The sequence below is a fragment of the Doryrhamphus excisus genome, chromosome 1 (genome assembly GCF_030265055.1).
Source record: "Doryrhamphus excisus isolate RoL2022-K1 chromosome 1, RoL_Dexc_1.0, whole genome shotgun sequence".
Classification (NCBI taxonomy): Eukaryota; Metazoa; Chordata; class Actinopteri; order Syngnathiformes; family Syngnathidae; genus Doryrhamphus; species Doryrhamphus excisus.
Genome location: NC_080466.1, coordinates 18,081,907 through 18,101,776, shown reverse-complemented (window position 1 = coordinate 18,101,776; position 19,870 = coordinate 18,081,907). Strand labels below are relative to the sequence as shown.

Below are 19,870 nucleotides of genomic sequence, written 5' to 3'. Positions count from 1 at the left end.
CAACAAGTGCCGCCACCCCCCAATTTTTTTTTTAAAAGGGTATAAGTTGTTTTACACTTTCTGCTCCTCACTATTGTATTAGCCTACTTGCTAGCTCATTCGTATTAGCATACAGCAGGGGTCGGGAACCTTTTTGGCTACAAGAGCCATGAAGACCAGATATTTTAAAAATGTGTATCTGTGAGAGCCATATACATTTTTTTAAACATTGAATGCAATAAAATGTGTGCATTTTTATGTAAGACCAACGGTTTTAGATATAATGGGCTCTAATTACGTAGACCAGGCACACTACCCCACGCCAAGGGGGTGTGGCCAGCACACTTTTGTGAGCAGCGCAGTGTCCAATAATAAATCAAATACTTGCTGCCATTAATGCAACTTCTGCTGCTGCATGGTTATGCACCGTACTCAGTATATTTCATTCTTTTGGCCATCTTTGCCAGAAGGCTTGGTTCTGCAGCTTTAGCTAGGTGACTATTTGACTAAAGGAGGAAAGTTTACATTTACATCTTAATGACCGAGGTACACTACCGCATTACCCAGTAATAATCGAGTTTTGGTGTTTGACCTTGAGAATATCATCAGGAAAGATAGATATGGTCGGCCGTATTGCAGTAGAAAATAGATGGACGGATTAAAATGCATAAGAAAGTTGTTGATTTTTAATATTATTTTTAACAGTGATTTCTGTGATGTTTACTTTAAAATGTTAGCAAACATACATTTTTATTGTGGTAAATGCTTGAGAGCCAGATACAGTCATCAAAAGAGCCCTACCTGGCTCCCGAGCCATAGGTTCCCTACCTCTGGCATACAGGAATATAAACAACCATTGATTCCACTGTTGAAAGTGTCATTATAACTTTGCTGTTGCTGTACGGTATTTTTTACAGCAGTAATTATTGTTTCATTGTTTTACTTCATCACTGAACCACTGATATTGTAATTGCATAGCCGATGTGAAATTGTGCGGAAAGTTGTTTTTGTTGCTGTTTTAAGATGGCAAAAAGAATGATCAAGAAGAAGTGCATAGTAAAAAAAGATAAACAACACTTTAGTTGAATTTACTGCCAAGTGCCTATAAGGAATAAAGCCAAATCCTTTTTGTAGGACCATACTGAATACATTTTTTTCCCTTTTGCTTATTTTCATCATGTTGAATTGCATCATATTGCAAGAAATTGCACCATGTTGGATTGCATTGATTTGGACTAAATGATTATCGCCAGAAAATTCCTTGTATCGTTAAAGTATCGTATCGCTGGCAGTGCATCGAATCGTCCTCAGTGCTGAGATTCACACCCCTAATCTATATGTGCCTTGCCATTGGGCAGGGTGTACCCCATCTCTCGCTCAAAGACAGATTAGATAGACTCCAGCATCCCTAGGATAAGCAGGATAGAAAATGGATGAATGGAATAATTTGCTGAAAATTGTTTTTTATTTCTTTCCATGGCATGAATACACCTTGACCTGACTGATACACGTTCATCCATAACTGCCATCTGCTAGGCCACTTCGTTATGAGCTTCCAAAAACACTCAGAAGTTCAACAAACTTTACAGTCGGATACAAGACAGAAGGACGTACGGCAAACAAAAGTGTAAGGCATGAATATTATTATTGTTATTATTAAGGCATACTGTAACAGTCCCACTAGCTAGAATAAAGCACTTGGTTTATTTCAAGCATTTATAACTTTGGCTTTGACCATCACGTTGCATGAAACTCATTGTCATCATTCAAAGATATTCTCCTTTGAAAACATGACTCTCAGTATGGTGAACACACATGATAATGAACATATGGCGACATGAAGACCCGATACTGTCAGTCATGTCTTGTATTGGATCCAATTAGATCGCCAATGTCATGTGACTGAGTAAGCCATTGTTTTAATGCTAGTTTATGTCATCATGCATATATATATATACAGCATATGTGGCACAGTGATCACAGGCCTTGCACTAAAGTCTCCCAGAGTGGTAATAAAGCTACATTTACTTGAACGCACCCTTTCCTGACTTAACTATATAGAACAGTATTACTGTATTTGGTCAACATGCAGACCTGAAAAACTTGTTTTCTTTGTGACCAGGTTACCTGAGCTTGTTGTTGTCAACCTTAAATAAACCTTATTAGTAATTTTTTGGTTTGTTTTCTTTACATTTTCTGTGATTTATTTAAAAAAATCAGATATTTTAGAGATGCACAATATATATTTTTTTAACCTGGAAGTAAGTAGGACTCAAATGAATTTGCATTTGACCAAATGTACCTGTTGGTTTGTCTTAATCAAGTATCATGATATTACTACTACTTCATCACTACTACCAGGAGAACCAGACTGTGGAGCAGAGGGAGCCACCTGCTGTGGCCCAGTAAGGTGCGCTGTATTCGGGTACGAAGTCGATGTGACTTTCAGATGTTCTGTTGTAGTTGGAGGATTAAAAAGTACCTTTCTTAGAAACGTTAAAGGGATTTCAAAGAGTTTGATTCCTAGTTGGGATGCAGGCCAATTACGCCCCTTCCTGGAAGTAGTACCATGGGTATGGCTAAGTCTGGCTCCGGCCCCCTGCTTCCTGGGGGCAGATGAGCAGGGTGGAGTCCAGGTCCAGCCGGAAGGCCGGATACAGCGGCTGAGAGAAGGGACATCGGAAAGTGTGGAGGAGCATCATCGTGTCGGACACGCTATAGAAGGACAGCGTCCCCTTCTGGCGCTCTAAGAAGACACCGATGCGGGGGCAGGGCGGCGCCGCCACCGTGGTTTTACGGTTGTCGTGCCAGGCGGCGTAGCCCGTGTGCGTGCACCTCAGTCGCCACGAGTTCTCATTGCGCCCAAGCAGGCAGGGCTTGCCGCCGCCCTTGCGGCCGATCCCACGGTAGGTGGCGCCGATGTCGATCCAGCCACCGCCTTGCCACTCCACCTCCCAGTAGCTGGCGCCGCCGAACTGGCCCTCCCTGCACAGCACCTGAGCCACTGAGTCGAAGCGCTGGGGGTGGGTGGGGTAGGCCTGGGGCTCCTCACCACAGTGGGCCCCAATGCGACCCTCCAAGAGAACTAGGGTGGGATGGGCTGTGTCCGGGTCCAGGGACAGATGACAGAAAACTGTTCAGAGGAGACAGAGAAGCCATGTCAGAAATACGACAAGTTGACATTTTGGCACCGAGCGGACAAAGGACACAAGCTGATGAATGATTGATGATCTACAAGGTGTTGGATGCTGTCATCCTATCAGCTCCTCTCCGGACAAACGCTGAGTGACAGCCATCACCAAGCAGGATCCACAAGGCATTCTCACATTTTAAAAACATCGGTTTCCCTTTCAGCTAGCAATGATCCTGGGACTTGAGGAGGACCTCCATTTATACAATTCTACTAGGTTAGCATTCCACTGTGTACCTTATTGACTCCAAAGGAGATTCTGGACCAGATTTAGCTGCAGAAAACCAGGTTGTCCAGGTTCCAAAATAAAATTTTTAGATTTCCTAGTAAATCCTTCAGAATCAGCTCAGCGTCAAAGAGGCGTTTGAATGACCAGCATTCATTAAAAGCAACTTAACAAAGGAAGCAAGTCATCTATTTATTTTCCACATTATTATTATAATACGGGAGCCAGGCAACGACATTCATTCATTCATTCATTTTCTACCGCTTTTTCCTCACGAGGGTCGCGGGGGTGCTGGAGCCTATCCCAGCTGTCTTTGGGCGAGAGGCGGGGTACACCCTGGACTGGTGGCCAGCCAATCACAGGGCACATATAGACAAACAACCATTCACACTCACATTCATACCTGTGGACAATTTGGAGTCGCCAATTAACCTAGCATGTTTTTGGAATGTGGGAGGAAACCGGATGCATGCACGGGGAGAACATGCAAACTCCACACAGAGATGGCCGAGGGTGGAATTGAACCCTGGTCTCCTAGCTGTGAGGTCTGCGCGCTAACCACTAGACCGCCGCAGGCAACGACATTTCATTGGCAATTTCACTATCTATCTATCTATCTATCTATCTATCTATCTATCTATCTATCTATCTATCTATCTATCTATCTATCTATCTATCTATCTATCTATCTATCTATCTATCTATCTATCTATCTACCCACCTATCTATCTATCTATCTACCCACCTATCTATCTATCTATCTACCCATCTACCCACCTATCTATCTATCTACCCACCTATCTATCTATCTATCTACCCACCCATCTATCCATCTATCTACCCACCCATCTATCCATCTATCTACCCACCCATCTATCCACCCATCTACCCACCCATCTATCTATCCATCCACCCACCCATCTATCTACCATATATCTATCCACCCACCCATCTACCCATCTATCTACCCATCCACCCATCTATCTATCTACCCATCCACCCATCTGTCTACCCACCCATCTACACATCTATCTCTCTACCTATCCACCCATTTACCCATCTATCTACCCACCCATCCACCTATCTATCCATCCACCTATCTACCCATCTATCTACCTATCCACCCATCTACCCACCCACCCATCTACCCACCCACCATCTATCTATCTACCCATCCACCCATCTGTCTACCCACCCATCTACCTATCCATCTATCTACCCATCTATCTATCCACCCATCTACACATCTATCTCTCTACCTATCCACCCATCTATCTACCCACCCATCCACCTATCCATCCATACCCATCTATCTATCCATCCATCCATCTATCTATCTCACAGTAGAACCCACTGCGTTCTTATTACTTTGCGCTTTGCCAAGAATGCACTCCCTTGCACTAAATGAGGCCCGCCCATGTATTTGTTCTGTGTATCGGCAGGGCCAGTTCTGCTTACATCTTAGGAAAGCGGCCCTCATCCTCTGATCGGCCGGCTGCAGAGACAGCAAGGACAGAGGGAAGGATGCCGGCAACACTACAGAGGCAGAGAAGAGGAGAAGGCGGTGTTTATTTATCCTGGGATGGGAACCTTAGTTTGAGAGTGAAAAAGAGTAGCATCATGTACAGTGATGCACGCTAACGTCCACTGACCTTGGGTGGGGTCTTGACATGCTGATCGTGGTGACTGATGAGGCTTGAAGTTCTCTGCACCGAGATGCCGGAAGAAGAAGGATACATTCATAATGGAAAATTGTGCATCATATGAGACTAGTTATATTTGAAAATGTGCAGCAGAGCCTTTTTGTGGGCTTCCAGACCTTCTGGAACGGATTCATAACACTGAACCAAGGTTCTAGTATGACTACAGCACTTGTGTTAGCTTAATTAGCAGGCCTTCTTAAAAAGAACTAATTAGTCAGGCACCGAGCCAGGTTATGTCGGGTAAAATGTTGAATTAATGATGGGTACATAGCTCAGTGTCACATGACCTACTGTCATTGAGGATGTATGTTCTCACCTTTGGCACACTCGCCACCTGACGCGTGGTTCTGGTTAACTGCAAGACAGACACGATTAAGTACAAAAGGAGGTAAGGTGAGATGAAGTGTGTGTCTCATCTCCATGTTCTTTACCTGCCTGGCTGATCTTGTCCACCTCCTCACGGCACACCTCCTCAACACGGCTGCGGAGGTGACACAGCGTCCTCCTGGCACCGCTGAAGGCCTCGGTGGGTAGGTTTAGGGTCCTTGAAGCACGAGCAGCCGGGACAGGAAGACACAACAGCGGCGCCGCCTGGGAGGACGGAGAGGAAAGAGTGTCTTTAGAACGCCTTGCTAGATCCTTCAGACGGGCATTGTCTCCATGTTGAGCCTTCTGCTGCCTCCAGGAGATGCTACAATGCCCTTCCTCCTCGTTTTCATGTGACTTTGAGCTCGAGACATAAAGAGAATGGGCAATAACAAAACGAACTTATCAGCCTCACCTGCAGGAAGTGTCCGTTGTCTTCCGTTTGGAGAAGTTGGTTGATCTCCTCATCCCTCCTCCTCAGTGCATCCAGGTCTTTCTGCAGCATCTCCACTTCCAGCTCGGCCCGTCCCACCGCCGCTCGCTCCCGGGCCTCCAACCTCGCACGGACCTACACAAGAGTCAACATATGCCTATCGGGGTACATTGTGGTCATCTACCATGCAACCTGTTCCACTATTTTACACCTCAGTCTTAGTCTTCTCTAGGTGGTGGACCATGTCAGCAAAAAGAGCCTCGCTGTCCTCCAAAACGACAGAAGCAGACACCTGCACCGCACAGACATGACAAAACGCTTAAAAGATAGAAGAACCCTTTCCATGGTGTCCATGGTGATACGCACCTTCAGGGACTCCAAACTCTGCTGAAACTCCTCCAGCTCACGCTCGCAGGTTCGGATTTTACCCTGAACCATCCTCTGAGACTCTTGAAGCTGAAGCTGGACACCAGACAGACCAGAAAGTACCGTTAGATTTGTCCAAATAAAAGCACCTTTAGACATTAAAATATATATTTATATATATATTTATTAGTCATATTAGAATGTTTACAATCAGGATTATACAATATTAGTATTACAGTACCTGTCTCCTGGCCCTCTGAGCCTCCCCGGGATGCATTTCTTCCCGGTCGGCCTCACACAGCAGACAGTCTCCGGTCCACTCCAACGGGGAGTCCTCCACTGCGTCTTCCCCCGCGGGAGGCTCCAGTCCCAGACGGTGCTGTGCACACAGCCTCTCGGCGGGACACTCCACGGCTTCCACCAGCTTGTGCCGCCTCAGCGTGCCCACCTCCCGGTGAGGCAACATGTGTATGTCACAGAAGGACGCCAGGCACACCAGGCACGACTTGGCCGCCGCCAGCTTGCTCTCCGGCGGGCAGAAATCGCACGGCACCTGGCCCGCCCCGCCTTGGTAGAGGTTGGGCGGCGGTGCGAAGGCTTCGCTCAGCTTGAGCTTGTCCACCACTTCGGCCAGCACGGTGTTCCTCCGCAGCACCGGCCGAGGGCTGAACGCCTCCCGGCACTGAGGGCAGCTAAAGCGACCCGGCTCGGCCTGGTCCCAGTAGTCGCTGATGCACACCATGCAGTAGGTGTGTCCGCACGGGATGGACACCGGGTCCTTCAGCATGTCCAGGCAGATGGGACACCGGAACTGGCTCTCCGTCACCGAGATGTTGGCCTTGGCCATCGCTTCTTGGAGCTCCTCGATTCCCCTGTCCACCCTTTTTTGCGCCCACTTGTTTGATTTGTTGTGTCTGGGAGGGACCGGTGGACAAAAATAACTTCCGCTACGTCATCCATTTCGTTCCATGTTCCATTGAGAGATCGAATTACTGTGCCCTCGTTTATGTCTGACAGGCATATCAAGGTCTTAAAGCTACAGTTCACTTTTATTTAAGAAATCACTTTGTATTTAAAATATTGTATACTAAACATTTCACACTCAAATTTGATCATCAATGCTTTTGGTTATTTCATAATATTTACAAAAAATAGCATTTCCATATTTTTATATGCCCCCATGAATGCCTCATACAGTATAAGTCATGGAAAATATATTTTGGTCAGTTTATTGACAATAAATATCTCATAGAAATTTAGTCTAGTAGCTGATATAAATAATTATATATTTTTTATTGATTTTTTAAATTCATTTTTTTTACAAAAAGAATCTGACAAATTTCATATAATAGGGCAAAAGCAAGCTAAGCGTCCTTTTTTATTCTGATCCAACTTTGGGAAATAACTATACATGATGTACACAATCATTTGTCAAGTGTATTTAAGATATGATGATATGCGTCATGTTGTTCGAGACAACACTGACTTTTTAATGAGGCTTCGCTACGCGTCTTAAAACAAAGCTCAGCTGAGTATTTGTCAGTCAGCTGTGACATAGGAGCTGGAAGTTGGATGGTTTTGTTGCTTTTCAGCGAATATGCTAAAATAGTATGCTAATATACAAAATTTATGTCATCTTTTAAAACGGAGTGCTTCAAGGTGCCACTTCCTGTCTGGAAAGGAAGTGTTCTCTTACTTATTTCCACAGAAATGAGTTTTTTTGAGACGGTGGTTGTTGAGAGACTAGTCTTTGCCCCCCCCCCCCCCCCCTCCCCCCCCTCCACGCCTCTGGAGCTGCCTTGTGACTTCTTTATCGTGGAAGGAAGAAGCCTTTATCTTGTATTAATGTTTTATTTAATATGTACATTCAGGAAGTATTACCACTTTACCATCTTTTTGTGTAACCGTGCTGATGACGTCATTAATGAGGAAGACACGCTGAAAGACGGAAGGCGTACAATGTTTTGTAATTTACTTCTTTTTTATACTTAATTATTTGTTTTTTTAATGATCATCTCTGCCATGAAGAGGAGATGGTTACCCCTCTTCCTCCTCGCCCTCCTCATCATCTTATACGTGGACTTTCAATTAGGGACACCCGGCTTCTCCAAGCTCCTGCAGGCTTTCCCTCCGGCGCCCGCAGCTCCTCTTGAGCGGCCTCCCCAAGCCGTCCAACCCGCCAGCGGGCACCGAGGACGGCCAGGCTCGGAGAGGAAGGAGAGGCTGCGGCTGGAGGACATCTTCATCGCCGTCAAGACCACCGGCAGGTTCCACAGGTCGCGACTCGCTCTCCTATTGGAGACGTGGATCTCCAGGACCAAAACACACGTGAGGCATTACCAGTTTAACAACCTTCACGCCATTTAGCAATTTTAAAACCGTTTTTGACAACAAAAGTGAGTGTTACAAAGGGACCTGAACGCATCACCCAGTCAATCAACAAATAATAATGCTATTAATGGACAAAATGCTAAAGAATAAGTCCACATTCATGTAAAATAGGAAAATACTGTTATGAATGCTGTTATAAATATTAAAATTCAGATAAAATAAGCAATTTGCACAGGTAAAAGTTGTAATAAAAATTATGGGAGGAATTTAAGGGAGGACTGTGATCTTTATTGGTCAATGTGTACTCGTTTCTGTCTCTTTTTAAACAAAAATTCGCAATGTAAGCATTCATATACTTTCATTGTTTTTCTTTATTATCAAGCTGTCAGAAGACATTTTAGATCAGAACATATTGCACGTATAGTCACACACACATATATAGGCCTCGACTTAGATTGTAGAAATACATTTTAAATGCATGACGACATGTTTGGAACATGTCGTCAAAAATAAATATTATCGTTGTATTTGTATGGGAGAGCTAGTAGATTGTGTTCCTAATGAATTGGCCCATGTGTGTGATTGAAGTTTTAATATTAAAAAAAAGAAATGCTGATTTAGACTTATGATTTCATTTAAAGACAAAGACGTGGTCTTCCTGCTTTGTCTTTTTATTACTTTTATTCATGTTGTTGTCACAAGACACAAGACACACACACACACACACACACACACACACACACAGAGGAAGTGCAGTCTGGGTCTGACAGGACGCCGAGCCTCTTAACAATACTTGAAGCGGAAGCAGAGAACAGGAAGTGGAGAAGTAGATTACAGAAGCTCGCCTACACACCATGAGCATCACTACGAGTCACTTTGTCTTTTTAATTCGATGTACTATATCTCATCATTTGTATAGCTATACATAGTTATCCTTTTTCACCATCAGTTCTATAACAATATACTTTCAATGATTTTTGGAACACTGTTCATTTGTTTTAATGACTTCTGAAACTCGATGGTTGCAAACATGATTTAGGTCAAAGGTTAAATTCGAGACGTTTTCCTTTCCGAGCCTCACTATGCTTCTCAAAACATGCTAGATGGATGTCATTGTAGCTGTCGACCAACAGAGGGCAGTGTTGCCTTACCTTCAAATAAGCTGAAACCCGAAGAACATTGATTTTGCACTGTAATGTGGAATACAGTATTGGGAAGATATGAACATTTTGGCCTGAAATTATCTCTTTTTCCAACTTTTTATGACTTTTGAGTTTATTATCATGTTTTGTTTTTGCTAACTACATGATAGCATCGACATTCTTTGGTCGTCTGCAACCATTCATTTCTACTGTACTTAACTTTTTCCCTTTTTGTTCCAGACTTTCATTTTTACAGACACCGTAGACGGCCACCTGAGGAACAAAGGTGGGTTCTATGCCTAATATGCACTCGTGTGTTTCTCTGCCCTCACATTTAGAGCCAGCATTTGTATAAGGAACATGTCATGGAGCCTATCAGGAGCCTATCATGCATTGGCTTCTCGGTAGGAACATCAAAGTAACATTTTGGCAACTTTAATTGTAATTCATGACAAAACTAGTGTCTTTTTTTGGTCGTTTGGGAAGATAGTTGCATGCACGAGTGCTACTGGCACAGGGGAGCTCTGGTTCATTGAGGGGAAACATGAATTCCAACATGTGCTGTGACTTTGTGAAGCAGACAATGTGTGTAGACTCATTCTCAGGGGATATTCAATCTACCATACAAGCTGTACACGGACTTCTCTAAAGTCGGTACAATTGCTCGCTGAAATGTGACAGCTGCCCTAACAGATAGTGTGTTTGTGTTTTGAATAAAATGTGATCTGGTATGACAGGTTACAACATGGTGGTGACAAGCTGCCAGTCAGACCACAGCCAGCAGGCTTTGGCATGCAAAATGGCGGCCGAGTACGATGGCTTCATGGCGTCCGACATGAGGTGAGACGGCGGGTTGAGGAGCGAAAATAAAACAACCCAAAATGTGACAATGACGTGTCTTCAGGTGGTTTTGTCACGTGGACGACGATAACTACGTCAATGGCGAGGCGCTCCTCGCTATGCTCGCCGCCTTCCCCCAGGAGGCCGACGTCTACGTGGGCAAACCCAGCCTGGACAAGCCCATCACCGCGCACGAACTCATGGACGACAACACCACGGTAGCACGACACAACCTTTTGTTTTTGATTTATTTTAATTAGTTTTAATACTAAGCTACTACTCTTTAGCCACGGATGCATAATAAACCAATTCAAAAGAGGCGGAGCTAATAAGAATAATCTGATTGGCTGTGTGTGTGCAGAGGGAAGTGAAGTTCTGGTTTGCAACAGGAGGAGCCGGATTCTGTTTGAGTCAACGACTGGCCCAGAAGATGTCCCCCTGGGCTCGGTATTCATGGACTCCTTCATGGACTCATCCAAGCATGTTGGACTTAAACCTTTATTTATTTATGTGCATGTGTGTGTGTGTGTGTGTGTGTGTGTGTGAGATAGAGGCTCCCGCTTCCAGGAGACCTCAGCAAAGATCCGCCTCCCCGATGACTGCACGGTGGGCTTCATAGTGGAGGCGAGGCTGGGGGTCTCCATGGTCCACTCCTCCTTGTTCCACTCCCACCTGGAGAACCTGCTCCTCATCAAACACGCCGCCGTTCCATATCAGGTATCATATTACAACTCATGGATGCAGAATTAATCTGTTCCGGGGTCAAACTGTGGCTATCGTAAAGCTTTTAGGACATGTACAGGTTTTAAGTTTTAAAATGTCTAGCATATCAGTTAAAAGTTTAGAGACACTTGTGCATGTCATTGAATGAGAAACCTTGAAATAACCTGACAATAATCACCAGCCAATCACAGGGCACATATAGACAAACAACCATTCACACTCACATTCATACCTATGGACAATTTGGAGTCGCCAATTAACCTAGCATGTTTTTGGAATGTGGGAGGAAACCGGAGTACCCGGAGAAAACCCACGCATGCACGGGGAGAACATGCAAACTCCACACAGAGATGGCCGAGGGTGGGATCGAACACGGGTCTCCTAGTTGTGAGGTCTACGCGCTAACCACTCGACCGCCGTGCAGCCTCATTGTTTTGTGATGTGGTTAAATTAAAAGGTTTGTTAAAATGTTAACCTTGCAACAAGTGCACTAACTTTACGTCACTTCCTGCTACATTTTACTTATTTTCGTATAGGTGACGCTGAGTTATGGGATGTTTGAGGACAAGATGAACAGCATCGAGTTGAAAGGAAGCTTCTCCAAAAAGGAAGATCCATCCAGGTCGGTCATTTGTTTATCAGAAATGATGAAAATATACATGTGAATCATTAATAGTGTCTAATATGATATACTATATACCAGGGGTGCTCATTAAGTCGATCGCGAGCTACCGGTCGATCGCGGAGGTGGTACTGGTCGATCGCTGGTCGATCGCGGCGTGACATTAAAAAAATATCATCCCAGCATCAATGCCGTCACTTGATTGATATACAGGGCAGCCATTCAGATGACAACTGAATGTTGCCCTTTGTGTGACCAATCAAATCAAACAACGTCTCTAAGTGCAGCAGAACTTACGTTGTCAGCCTATCATCCATCCCCGTTACTTGATTGACACACAGGACAACCAGTCAGATGACAACTGAATTTTGACCTTTAGGTCACCGCTCATGCGTAAACAACGATGCAAAGTGCTAAGCTAGTCGGCGAATTGCGAGATTTTAAGCCCTCGCTAAAGTTTATGGTCACTAAAATGAGTGAAGGAGCTGGACCAAGTAAAAAGGCAAAAAACATATCACTTCCATACGGATATGGAATATTATACGGATATTATGATACGGATATTATCCATAACTGATAAACATTTGGAAGTGTGCGTGAGGCTGGCTATCAGCAGCTACTGTCCGGACTATGCATCCCTGGCTGGTTCAATTCAGTGCAAGTCATCAAAGTAAACTCAGGTAATTACAAAAAAATTTAATAGTTAATTATGTGTGTTTTGCAATATTGGCTCATTTGGTTATGTAAGGTACATCAACATACATTGTACGTACAAATAATCCTCAATACATTTGAAAATAAATAGATGTTTTGCATTTTTGTAGTGGGTAGATCATTTTGACTCATTTTAAAAGTAGCTCGCATGCTGAAAAAGTGTGAGCACCCCTGCTATATACAGTATGTTATAGTACCAGTCAAAAGTTTGGAGACACTTTGTCATTGAGTTGAATGCAAACATGTCTCTAAACTTTTGACACACACACACAGAAGCGTCCCCCAACTTGTCATGTTTTTTTTTTTAATTTGTCGCATTGGCTCACGGTGGTTACTATATCCGCAGGTTCAAGACCCTGCACTGCCTGCTGTACCCGCTAACCAGCTGGTGTCCTTGAAGAACAAACACCCGACATGTCAAGGAGACAACATCCTTCTACGCTGGACTTATAGGAGTGTTCTCTCTTAGTCCCATCACTTCCTCTTTGACGTCCTTCATCTTTGCTTGGAGGCACGTTTCTTTTCCACCTCTCACATCCTTCCTCCTGCACGTGCTCCTTGGAAGGCTGCATGACAGGCAGCGCATGGAAGCACGAGGCCGGCGGCCAGAAGTGCTTTCATATTTGAACGAGGTGCATACCAGACAAAGCCTTCACAGAAATTTCCAGAGCTAATTGTGTGCTCAGCAGCTGTAACGAGGCTCTGAGAGGCGCAATTAGCGCAGGAACCGTTACTTCCTCCCTACGTGGAGTGTGCCTTGGATTTTTGGAGTTCGGATTGGTTCTTCCTCATGCACTTCACCTGCGTCCAGGACTCGGAGCTTGGAGCTTCCTCAGCAGGACAACAGAAAAACAAGCTAGCAGATGAAAAACTGCCTTTGGATCCAACATCCAATACCTGACAGAAGCTCCTTTCATCCTTTTTCTGTTTAGATCTGACACCAAGACACAGATGGCATCGAACGTTCAAACCTCATATCTTCCCAACATCGACACCACTTCATTAGGTACACCTCAGCCAGCCGTAAATACAATGCAGAAATATACATTCTAAAATAACATATCAAATATTACATAAAAAACATACAAGTTTGATACAACCAATGTTTCTTTGCATGTGCGGTCAAAAGTTTAGGGACGCCGATGCATCATGGTGAATGAGACAATGTCTCCAAACCGTGTTGCTGTGCATGCTTGTGTGTGTGTTTGGTTTGGGTGGTCTTCGTGACAGGTTGCAGTGATGTAAGTGCACACACACACACACACACACACACACATATTTGCAAAGCAGCTGGCAGGTGTTGGATCAGCGAGCCGGTGAGCCGTGAACACACAAACACAATTGCAAACAAATCCCATCAATACGCACACACGGGGGAAATTGGAATGGTGTACCAGGGCCCCAGGGCATATTGTGTGTTTTACTCATTGAAGGATATGGGCTTCTTATCGCAAAAATGGCATAAAACCATTAAAAAATGGTCAAGGGGCCTCAAGGTATTGTTTTTAAAAGTTAGTGTATCTCGATCGCCCCCCAGCGGCTATTGAGAGAATGCATAAGTTGCTTAGGCAGTGGCATTAGTTCGCTAGATATCGGTGGCTAGCAAAAACCACCTCACAGCAGCAATACTGGAATTTATCCGTACTCTGCATACCTTCTTTGCACAATGGTACAGTCCAACCACAATCAAAATGGCGTATATCCCTTTGTAACTTCATGAACCAGGAAGTAGCCTGCTAGCTAATACATAACATGCTAGCAGTTAGACACACTACTGTACAACACCACTACAACACTTTCTTTTTTTTTATTTGAGGATTTAGTTAAAAATGCTTTATGGGGCCGTGTGGTTACTTATTAGTTATTAAATAAAAGTTGAAATTATGAAATAAAAAGTAAAAAATATGACAATTGTGAGATACATAATGTGATATTCGTCACAAGGCGCTCGGCACATGCGCACTCAGAAGCCTTCAGCATGTGTAACTTTTTTACAGCTCCAATACGAAGGAAGTTGGATTTTATACAGATACTCTTGCATATAGCAACAGTTTGAGAATCGATATCTACTAATATATGTTGTCTAAGTGGGAAAAAAAATCGCAGTTTTGTATTTCTACTTTAGTTTACTTATATGATAATATTGGTAATATCGATCTGCCCACCATTAGCTTGTATAGGCACACACACATAACTGTTAGTCAGGACGAGGGAGACAAGGTCCATTGGTCTCCAGCTGAGAGACAGAGGATGCCTGCCTGCCTGCTGCTGTTACCATGGCAACCACAGCAGTGCATCGCTTGAGATTCTCCCCATGTTCTTCCCCTCCCTTCCTTTTCTCTCCCCCCTAAATGGACCCTCCTTCCTCCACTTCAGCTCCTTCCAACTCTTCGACCTTCCTTGATATAAAACAAGACAAATATGACGTCCACTGACTGACTCTACAGTAACTTTGTTCGATTGCATCACAACTTTATTGCTCTTCCCCTGACCCTCCACTTTTTTTAAACCTTTCTGCTTATTTGGTGTGAGCAAGAGCAGGGCAATATTTACGCTGCTCCAGGCTTCTGCTGATTGGTTGATTTATGGCCGGGCCAGCTGGTAATTGGATGATGACAGCGGGGGCGGGACTTGTGGTCAGGCATGATGGATGTCTGCTAATGCTGCCTTTTGTTACGTCGTCATATGATGCCCGCGTGTGTGCACACACATACAGAATGGACGTGCGTGTGTGACTGTGCAGGCACTCTGTCTCGACAGACTTTGATTGACAGGCCACCTCCACGTGTGACAGTCAAGACAACGGAAAGAAAGAAGGCAAGTCAACCTCAAGTCGTGCACAAAACATGAAGGGATGTCATGTGACAAGCAACTTCATTAGGTACAACATCCAATCCAAACATCCAGACGTCATAAAAATAACAATCGCCTTTTTTTAAAATTGTGCTTTATTGACAACTGTTAATGTTCAAATATTACTGATACTACTAACACTACAACCACTAATGGTGGTGAAAGCTAATGAATGAATTGAATGAGTTTTGGGGTAATTACTCATTACAAATATATAGCAAATAATAGTTAAATATAATTAACATTACATTTATCTTCTTCCTCTTCTATTGTTTCTTGGAGGCTCTCAAGCAGCTCACACGGTTAGCTAGTTTGCTAGCGACCATTGACCACAACAGGAAACGACACAAAGTAGATTGAGGGCGGTCTATAGCCAATCAGGATGCGGAACACAATGGGTGGGTTCTCCCTTAGCCAATAAGGACTGTTATGGCTCTACATTTAGCTGGCTATTGTGTACTGTGTGTTCCCAATGTGCTTGTTCAGGAAATAATAGTAATAGTAATCGAATAATAGCAAATAATAGTTAAATATAATTAACATTACATTTATCTTCTTCCTCTTCTGTTGTTTCTTGGAGGCTCTCAAGCAGCTCGCACGGTTAGCTAGTTTGCTAGCGACCACAACAGCAAACGGCACAAAGTAGATTGAGGGCGGTCTATAGCCAATCAGGATGCGGAACACAATGGATGGGTTCTCCCTTAGCCAATAAGGACTGTTGTGGCTCTACATTTAGCTGGTTATTGTGTACTGTGGGTTCCCAATGTTCTTGTTTAGGCACATATAAACACATACGGATGAGGTGGCGCTGCACACGTCTTCAACACTCACATGAGTATACAACGCCCTCTAGCGAGAGCAGTAGTAAATACAATAACAGACACATACAACAGAGCACCGACTGATTACTGTAATACGTCACAAGGATGCAGAACACAATCCAATGTATTTATTTTTAAAATGCATCCGTGTTAATATGTCAAAATTGTTCAATGTTCAGTGCTGATAGATCTGATAGATAGTCTAGTCAAGTATAGTTCATATGATGAATCGGTATTACCTTTTTGTTGAGCACAAAGCCTAGGTTGGTAGAGACATTTTTGCGGGAAAACTGCCATCATAGATACATAGACTATACAACAATAGACACATAGAATAATATTGTGATGGACACATAGACCGACACCACAATAGATAGATAGATAGCCTTTCACGCAGAGCAGGAATCAAACAAGCATGTTGTGTACATGAACAGAAAGCAAATAATTGCATAATTAAATGAGGTTAGATCAATGGTCAATCAGCATAGAAATTGTCTTCCTAGTGGAGTGAATGTGGGCGCATTCACCAGACATGTCTTGGATTGGACCTCGTTCGACTTAGTGTACCTAATGAAGTGGTCGCTGAGAGTGCTAATAGAGTGTTAGCAGCGGCGCTATTCAATAAAAACGACAGTTCTGACAAAAAGGCAGGAAGCTGCTGACCATAGCTATAAATAACTAATGACATTTCCACTTGAATATTAATTGTGGCGAAAAGGCTTTATTCACAATTCCCAGCAGGGCCATCTTTTCAAACCGCAACCAGATAGAAACACCCGAATGAGTGCATGTACAGAAAAAGTGGTCGTCTCGATATGAGACCAAGACTGGCGTTTTCAGCGACCTTGAATTGTGTGGGATGGAGCCCACCCACTACTTCTTGGCTGAAAATTAAAATGAATGAGGGGTGAGGGCAGGGATGTCCAATGTGTGGCCTGGGGGCCATTTTAATCTGCTCATGACACATTCGAAAAATAAATTTACATAAAATAAATTAGAAAATGGAACAATCGGCGTAATTATACATGAATAAAGTAAAAAGAAGTCAAGAAGAAGTCAAATAACATTGCAATATTGTGAGGAAAAATAAAGTATAATAGCATAAAGAAAGACAAAAACTGCAGAAGTGGAAAAAAAGCTGTAATCTACAAGAATAAGGTCAAAATATTCACAGAAAAAAGTTGTAATCTACAGACAAAAAGTCAGAATTTTACGAGAATAAACCTGTGATATTATGAAGAAAATTTCATTTTAGTAGCATATAGTTTAAATATAAAAAAAAATTGGTGAAGAAAATATTGTAATGCTAAGAGAATAGTGAAAATATTTATGAATAAATATTATGACAGACAAACAAAACAAGAAAAGGAAATTGTCATTTTTGCAACATTAAGTTTGAGTCATAATATTTTTTTGCTGAACTTGCTGCTGCTGATGCTTAGCTCCGTGTCTGCTCTGCTCAGGCGACCCATATTGGCCGCACCTCAGGAGGGCCAACCTTCAGCCAGGCTGTAGACGAGGTCACAATGCTGTATGAAAGGGGAGAAGCCGATTGGCTGAGAGGAATGTTTTATTCAAAGAAAATATCCTATACAGTAGTCATGTTTAAAAAAAAAAATAAAAAAAAGATTGTTGCATATTTAAGAAAAAAGTATATGTAAGCAAATTGTACTTATTCTTATTCTAGCCTAAATGAAGCATTTTCAAGAAAACAAATGGCTAAATTAACCAACTTGATTAAGTCAAATACAATAAATAAGGCAGAAGAAGCATTCTACTTGCGAATGTAGTATTCTACTTTGGCCACTAGGTGTCACCAGAACGGGGAAATGATCACATAATAATAATAACTCAAGCTGAAACTCAACTCATAACTTCTGATGTCACTTCCTGTCCACCTGGCACTTTTATTTACTGCTTTCTTGTGAGTTTGTTGTCTTATTTATGTCTTATTTTCCCCATTCATATCTACTATATTGGGTAACGGCAGTGTAAAGGTGACACTCGGGGTGTTATTCCATGTCTATGGAACAGGTTTTCTATGCCATAACTACAAAAATATTATACCATGTATTAATATTGACTCATACTTTGCCAAAATTCACTGATCGTAGTCTCGTATGGAACCAATTTACCGTGATAAATGAGGGATTATTGTATCGTTTAAAAAAAAAAGGGCATTGAGTGCTGTGTGACTTGCCACACATGCTAATCATCAGCGCATTAGCATGTTAGCGATGGTCCTCGTCACATTTTTGGTCCCTCCACATAAGACAAGGGCAAACAGGAGGAGTGTCAAACAAAGATTCATAATAATGAGATCCCTGTCATCTCCCAAATCCCTGCGTGACATTTTCCCAGCGCTTGGGCTCTTTAGATATGCTTGATGAGGAACACATTCGCAAGGACAAACTTCCATGTTGGCAATGTCACGCTCTCACACAGGAAGTGACAAGATAAGGAGAAGTGGCTGGAAGACTGCCGTTTTAGCTAATTTGGGACAACTTTTGACGTTTGTACAACTAAGCTGTTGTACAAATAAAATCCAAATCCAATAAAGCGGACGTTTCATGTCAATGTTATTGACATTTTTAAAGGTACAGATAGTTCCTCGTAAAAACTGAAACAACAGTGCTTCAAAGTCAATATCTGCGCTACTGTTTTGTTCTAAATTTAGCCGACTTGTCTTCGGTATTGGGACAAAACGCCATCCCGACAAGACAAATGTGGAGGCCGGGGACCGTCTTATTGCTCGTTTAAAAGAAAGGAATGTGAGTCAATTATGTCTCGTAAAGTTCTCAAGATGGATGACGCTGCAGGTACATCTGACTCCACTTTACTGATGTTTGACATCAACTGTGAAGCAAAGGGTATTTTCATTCAGAGCTAAATACAAATGTCTGTAATACTTAAAATGTGGCTACTTCATTAAAGTTCATTAAAAAAAAGCCAACAACATCGAAAGTTGCCTACAGCCACAGCTACTTTGACCCGGTGCTTATACCTCCAGGCTTTCTGACATCATACACTTGGAGAAACTAAGAGGATGATAAAATGCAGGGTCAGGGCCGCCTGCCAGAGGTGCTCCATCACTGTGCGTCAATGTGTGTGTGTGTGTGTGTGCGTCAGTGTGTGTGTGTGTGTGTGTAACCATGGGAAACACTCAGAATACACACAAACTGCAAAGGAGCAGAATCGATACCTCTATTGACCGGAAATGACGTCAGCTGCCCAGTTGGATTGCCGTCATTTAGTGTGTGTGGGTGTGTGTTAGTATGACGTTGATGATGTTGTACCTGTTCTGTCAACAGGGGGCAGTGTACTGACGGTTTTCACATACTGTATAAACAACCCGAGTCTGTTCCCGATACAAAATGAGGCCATCACGAATACTGCAGTACGGACATGTTTTAAGTCATACAAGTATAAAATTCGGCATGGCGGTCGAGTGGTTAGCGCGCAGACCTCACAGCTAGGAAACCAGGGTTCAATTCCACCCTCGGCCATCTCTGTGTGGAGTTTGCATGTTCTCCCCGTGTATGCGTGGGTTTTCTCCGGGTA

General features: G+C 43.2%; 2 protein-coding genes across 2 annotated transcripts; one reads left to right on the top strand and one right to left on the bottom strand.

The window, feature by feature from the left end:
- Nucleotides 1-1,434: 1,434 nt before the first annotated feature.
- Nucleotides 1,435-7,258, bottom strand: LOC131121481 (E3 ubiquitin/ISG15 ligase TRIM25-like). The gene is made up of 9 exons (XM_058065304.1): nucleotides 6,505-7,258; nucleotides 6,264-6,359; nucleotides 6,109-6,189; nucleotides 5,880-6,032; nucleotides 5,530-5,689; nucleotides 5,415-5,453; nucleotides 5,048-5,101; nucleotides 4,854-4,931; nucleotides 1,435-3,112 (listed from the first exon to the last, which is right to left on the bottom strand). The coding sequence occupies exons 1-9, from the start codon at nucleotides 7,108-7,110 to the stop codon at nucleotides 2,559-2,561; spliced, it is 1,821 nt and encodes a 606-aa protein (XP_057921287.1). The 5' UTR covers nucleotides 7,111-7,258; the 3' UTR covers nucleotides 1,435-2,558.
- Nucleotides 7,259-8,093: 835 nt separating this feature from the next.
- Nucleotides 8,094-14,626, top strand: mfng (MFNG O-fucosylpeptide 3-beta-N-acetylglucosaminyltransferase). The gene is made up of 8 exons (XM_058072156.1): nucleotides 8,094-8,591; nucleotides 9,977-10,022; nucleotides 10,474-10,576; nucleotides 10,641-10,794; nucleotides 10,938-11,023; nucleotides 11,128-11,293; nucleotides 11,836-11,921; nucleotides 12,982-14,626. The coding sequence occupies exons 1-8, from the start codon at nucleotides 8,271-8,273 to the stop codon at nucleotides 13,031-13,033; spliced, it is 1,014 nt and encodes a 337-aa protein (XP_057928139.1). The 5' UTR covers nucleotides 8,094-8,270; the 3' UTR covers nucleotides 13,034-14,626.
- Nucleotides 14,627-19,870: the final 5,244 nt, after the last annotated feature.

What these genes read in the sequence shown, in the direction of transcription:
- LOC131121481 (XM_058065304.1), bottom strand. Translation starts at nt 7,110, where the DNA reads ATGGCCAAGGCCAACATCTCGGTGACGGAGAGCCAGTTCCGGTGTCCC. An exon ending in AGAGTTTGGAGTCCCTGAAG is followed by an intron (nt 6,190 to 6,263) that starts GTGCGTATCACC and finishes TGTGCGGTGCAG; the next exon opens with GTGTCTGCTTCTGTCGTTTT. An exon ending in TAGAGAAGACTAAGACTGAG is followed by an intron (nt 6,033 to 6,108) that starts GTGTAAAATAGT and finishes ACTCTTGTGTAG; the next exon opens with GTCCGTGCGAGGTTGGAGGC.
- mfng (XM_058072156.1), top strand. Translation starts at nt 8,271, where the DNA reads ATGATCATCTCTGCCATGAAGAGGAGATGGTTACCCCTCTTCCTCCTC. An exon ending in CGGCCACCTGAGGAACAAAG is followed by an intron (nt 10,023 to 10,473) that starts GTGGGTTCTATG and finishes CTGGTATGACAG; the next exon opens with GTTACAACATGGTGGTGACA. An exon ending in AAAAAGGAAGATCCATCCAG is followed by an intron (nt 11,922 to 12,981) that starts GTCGGTCATTTG and finishes CTATATCCGCAG; the next exon opens with GTTCAAGACCCTGCACTGCC.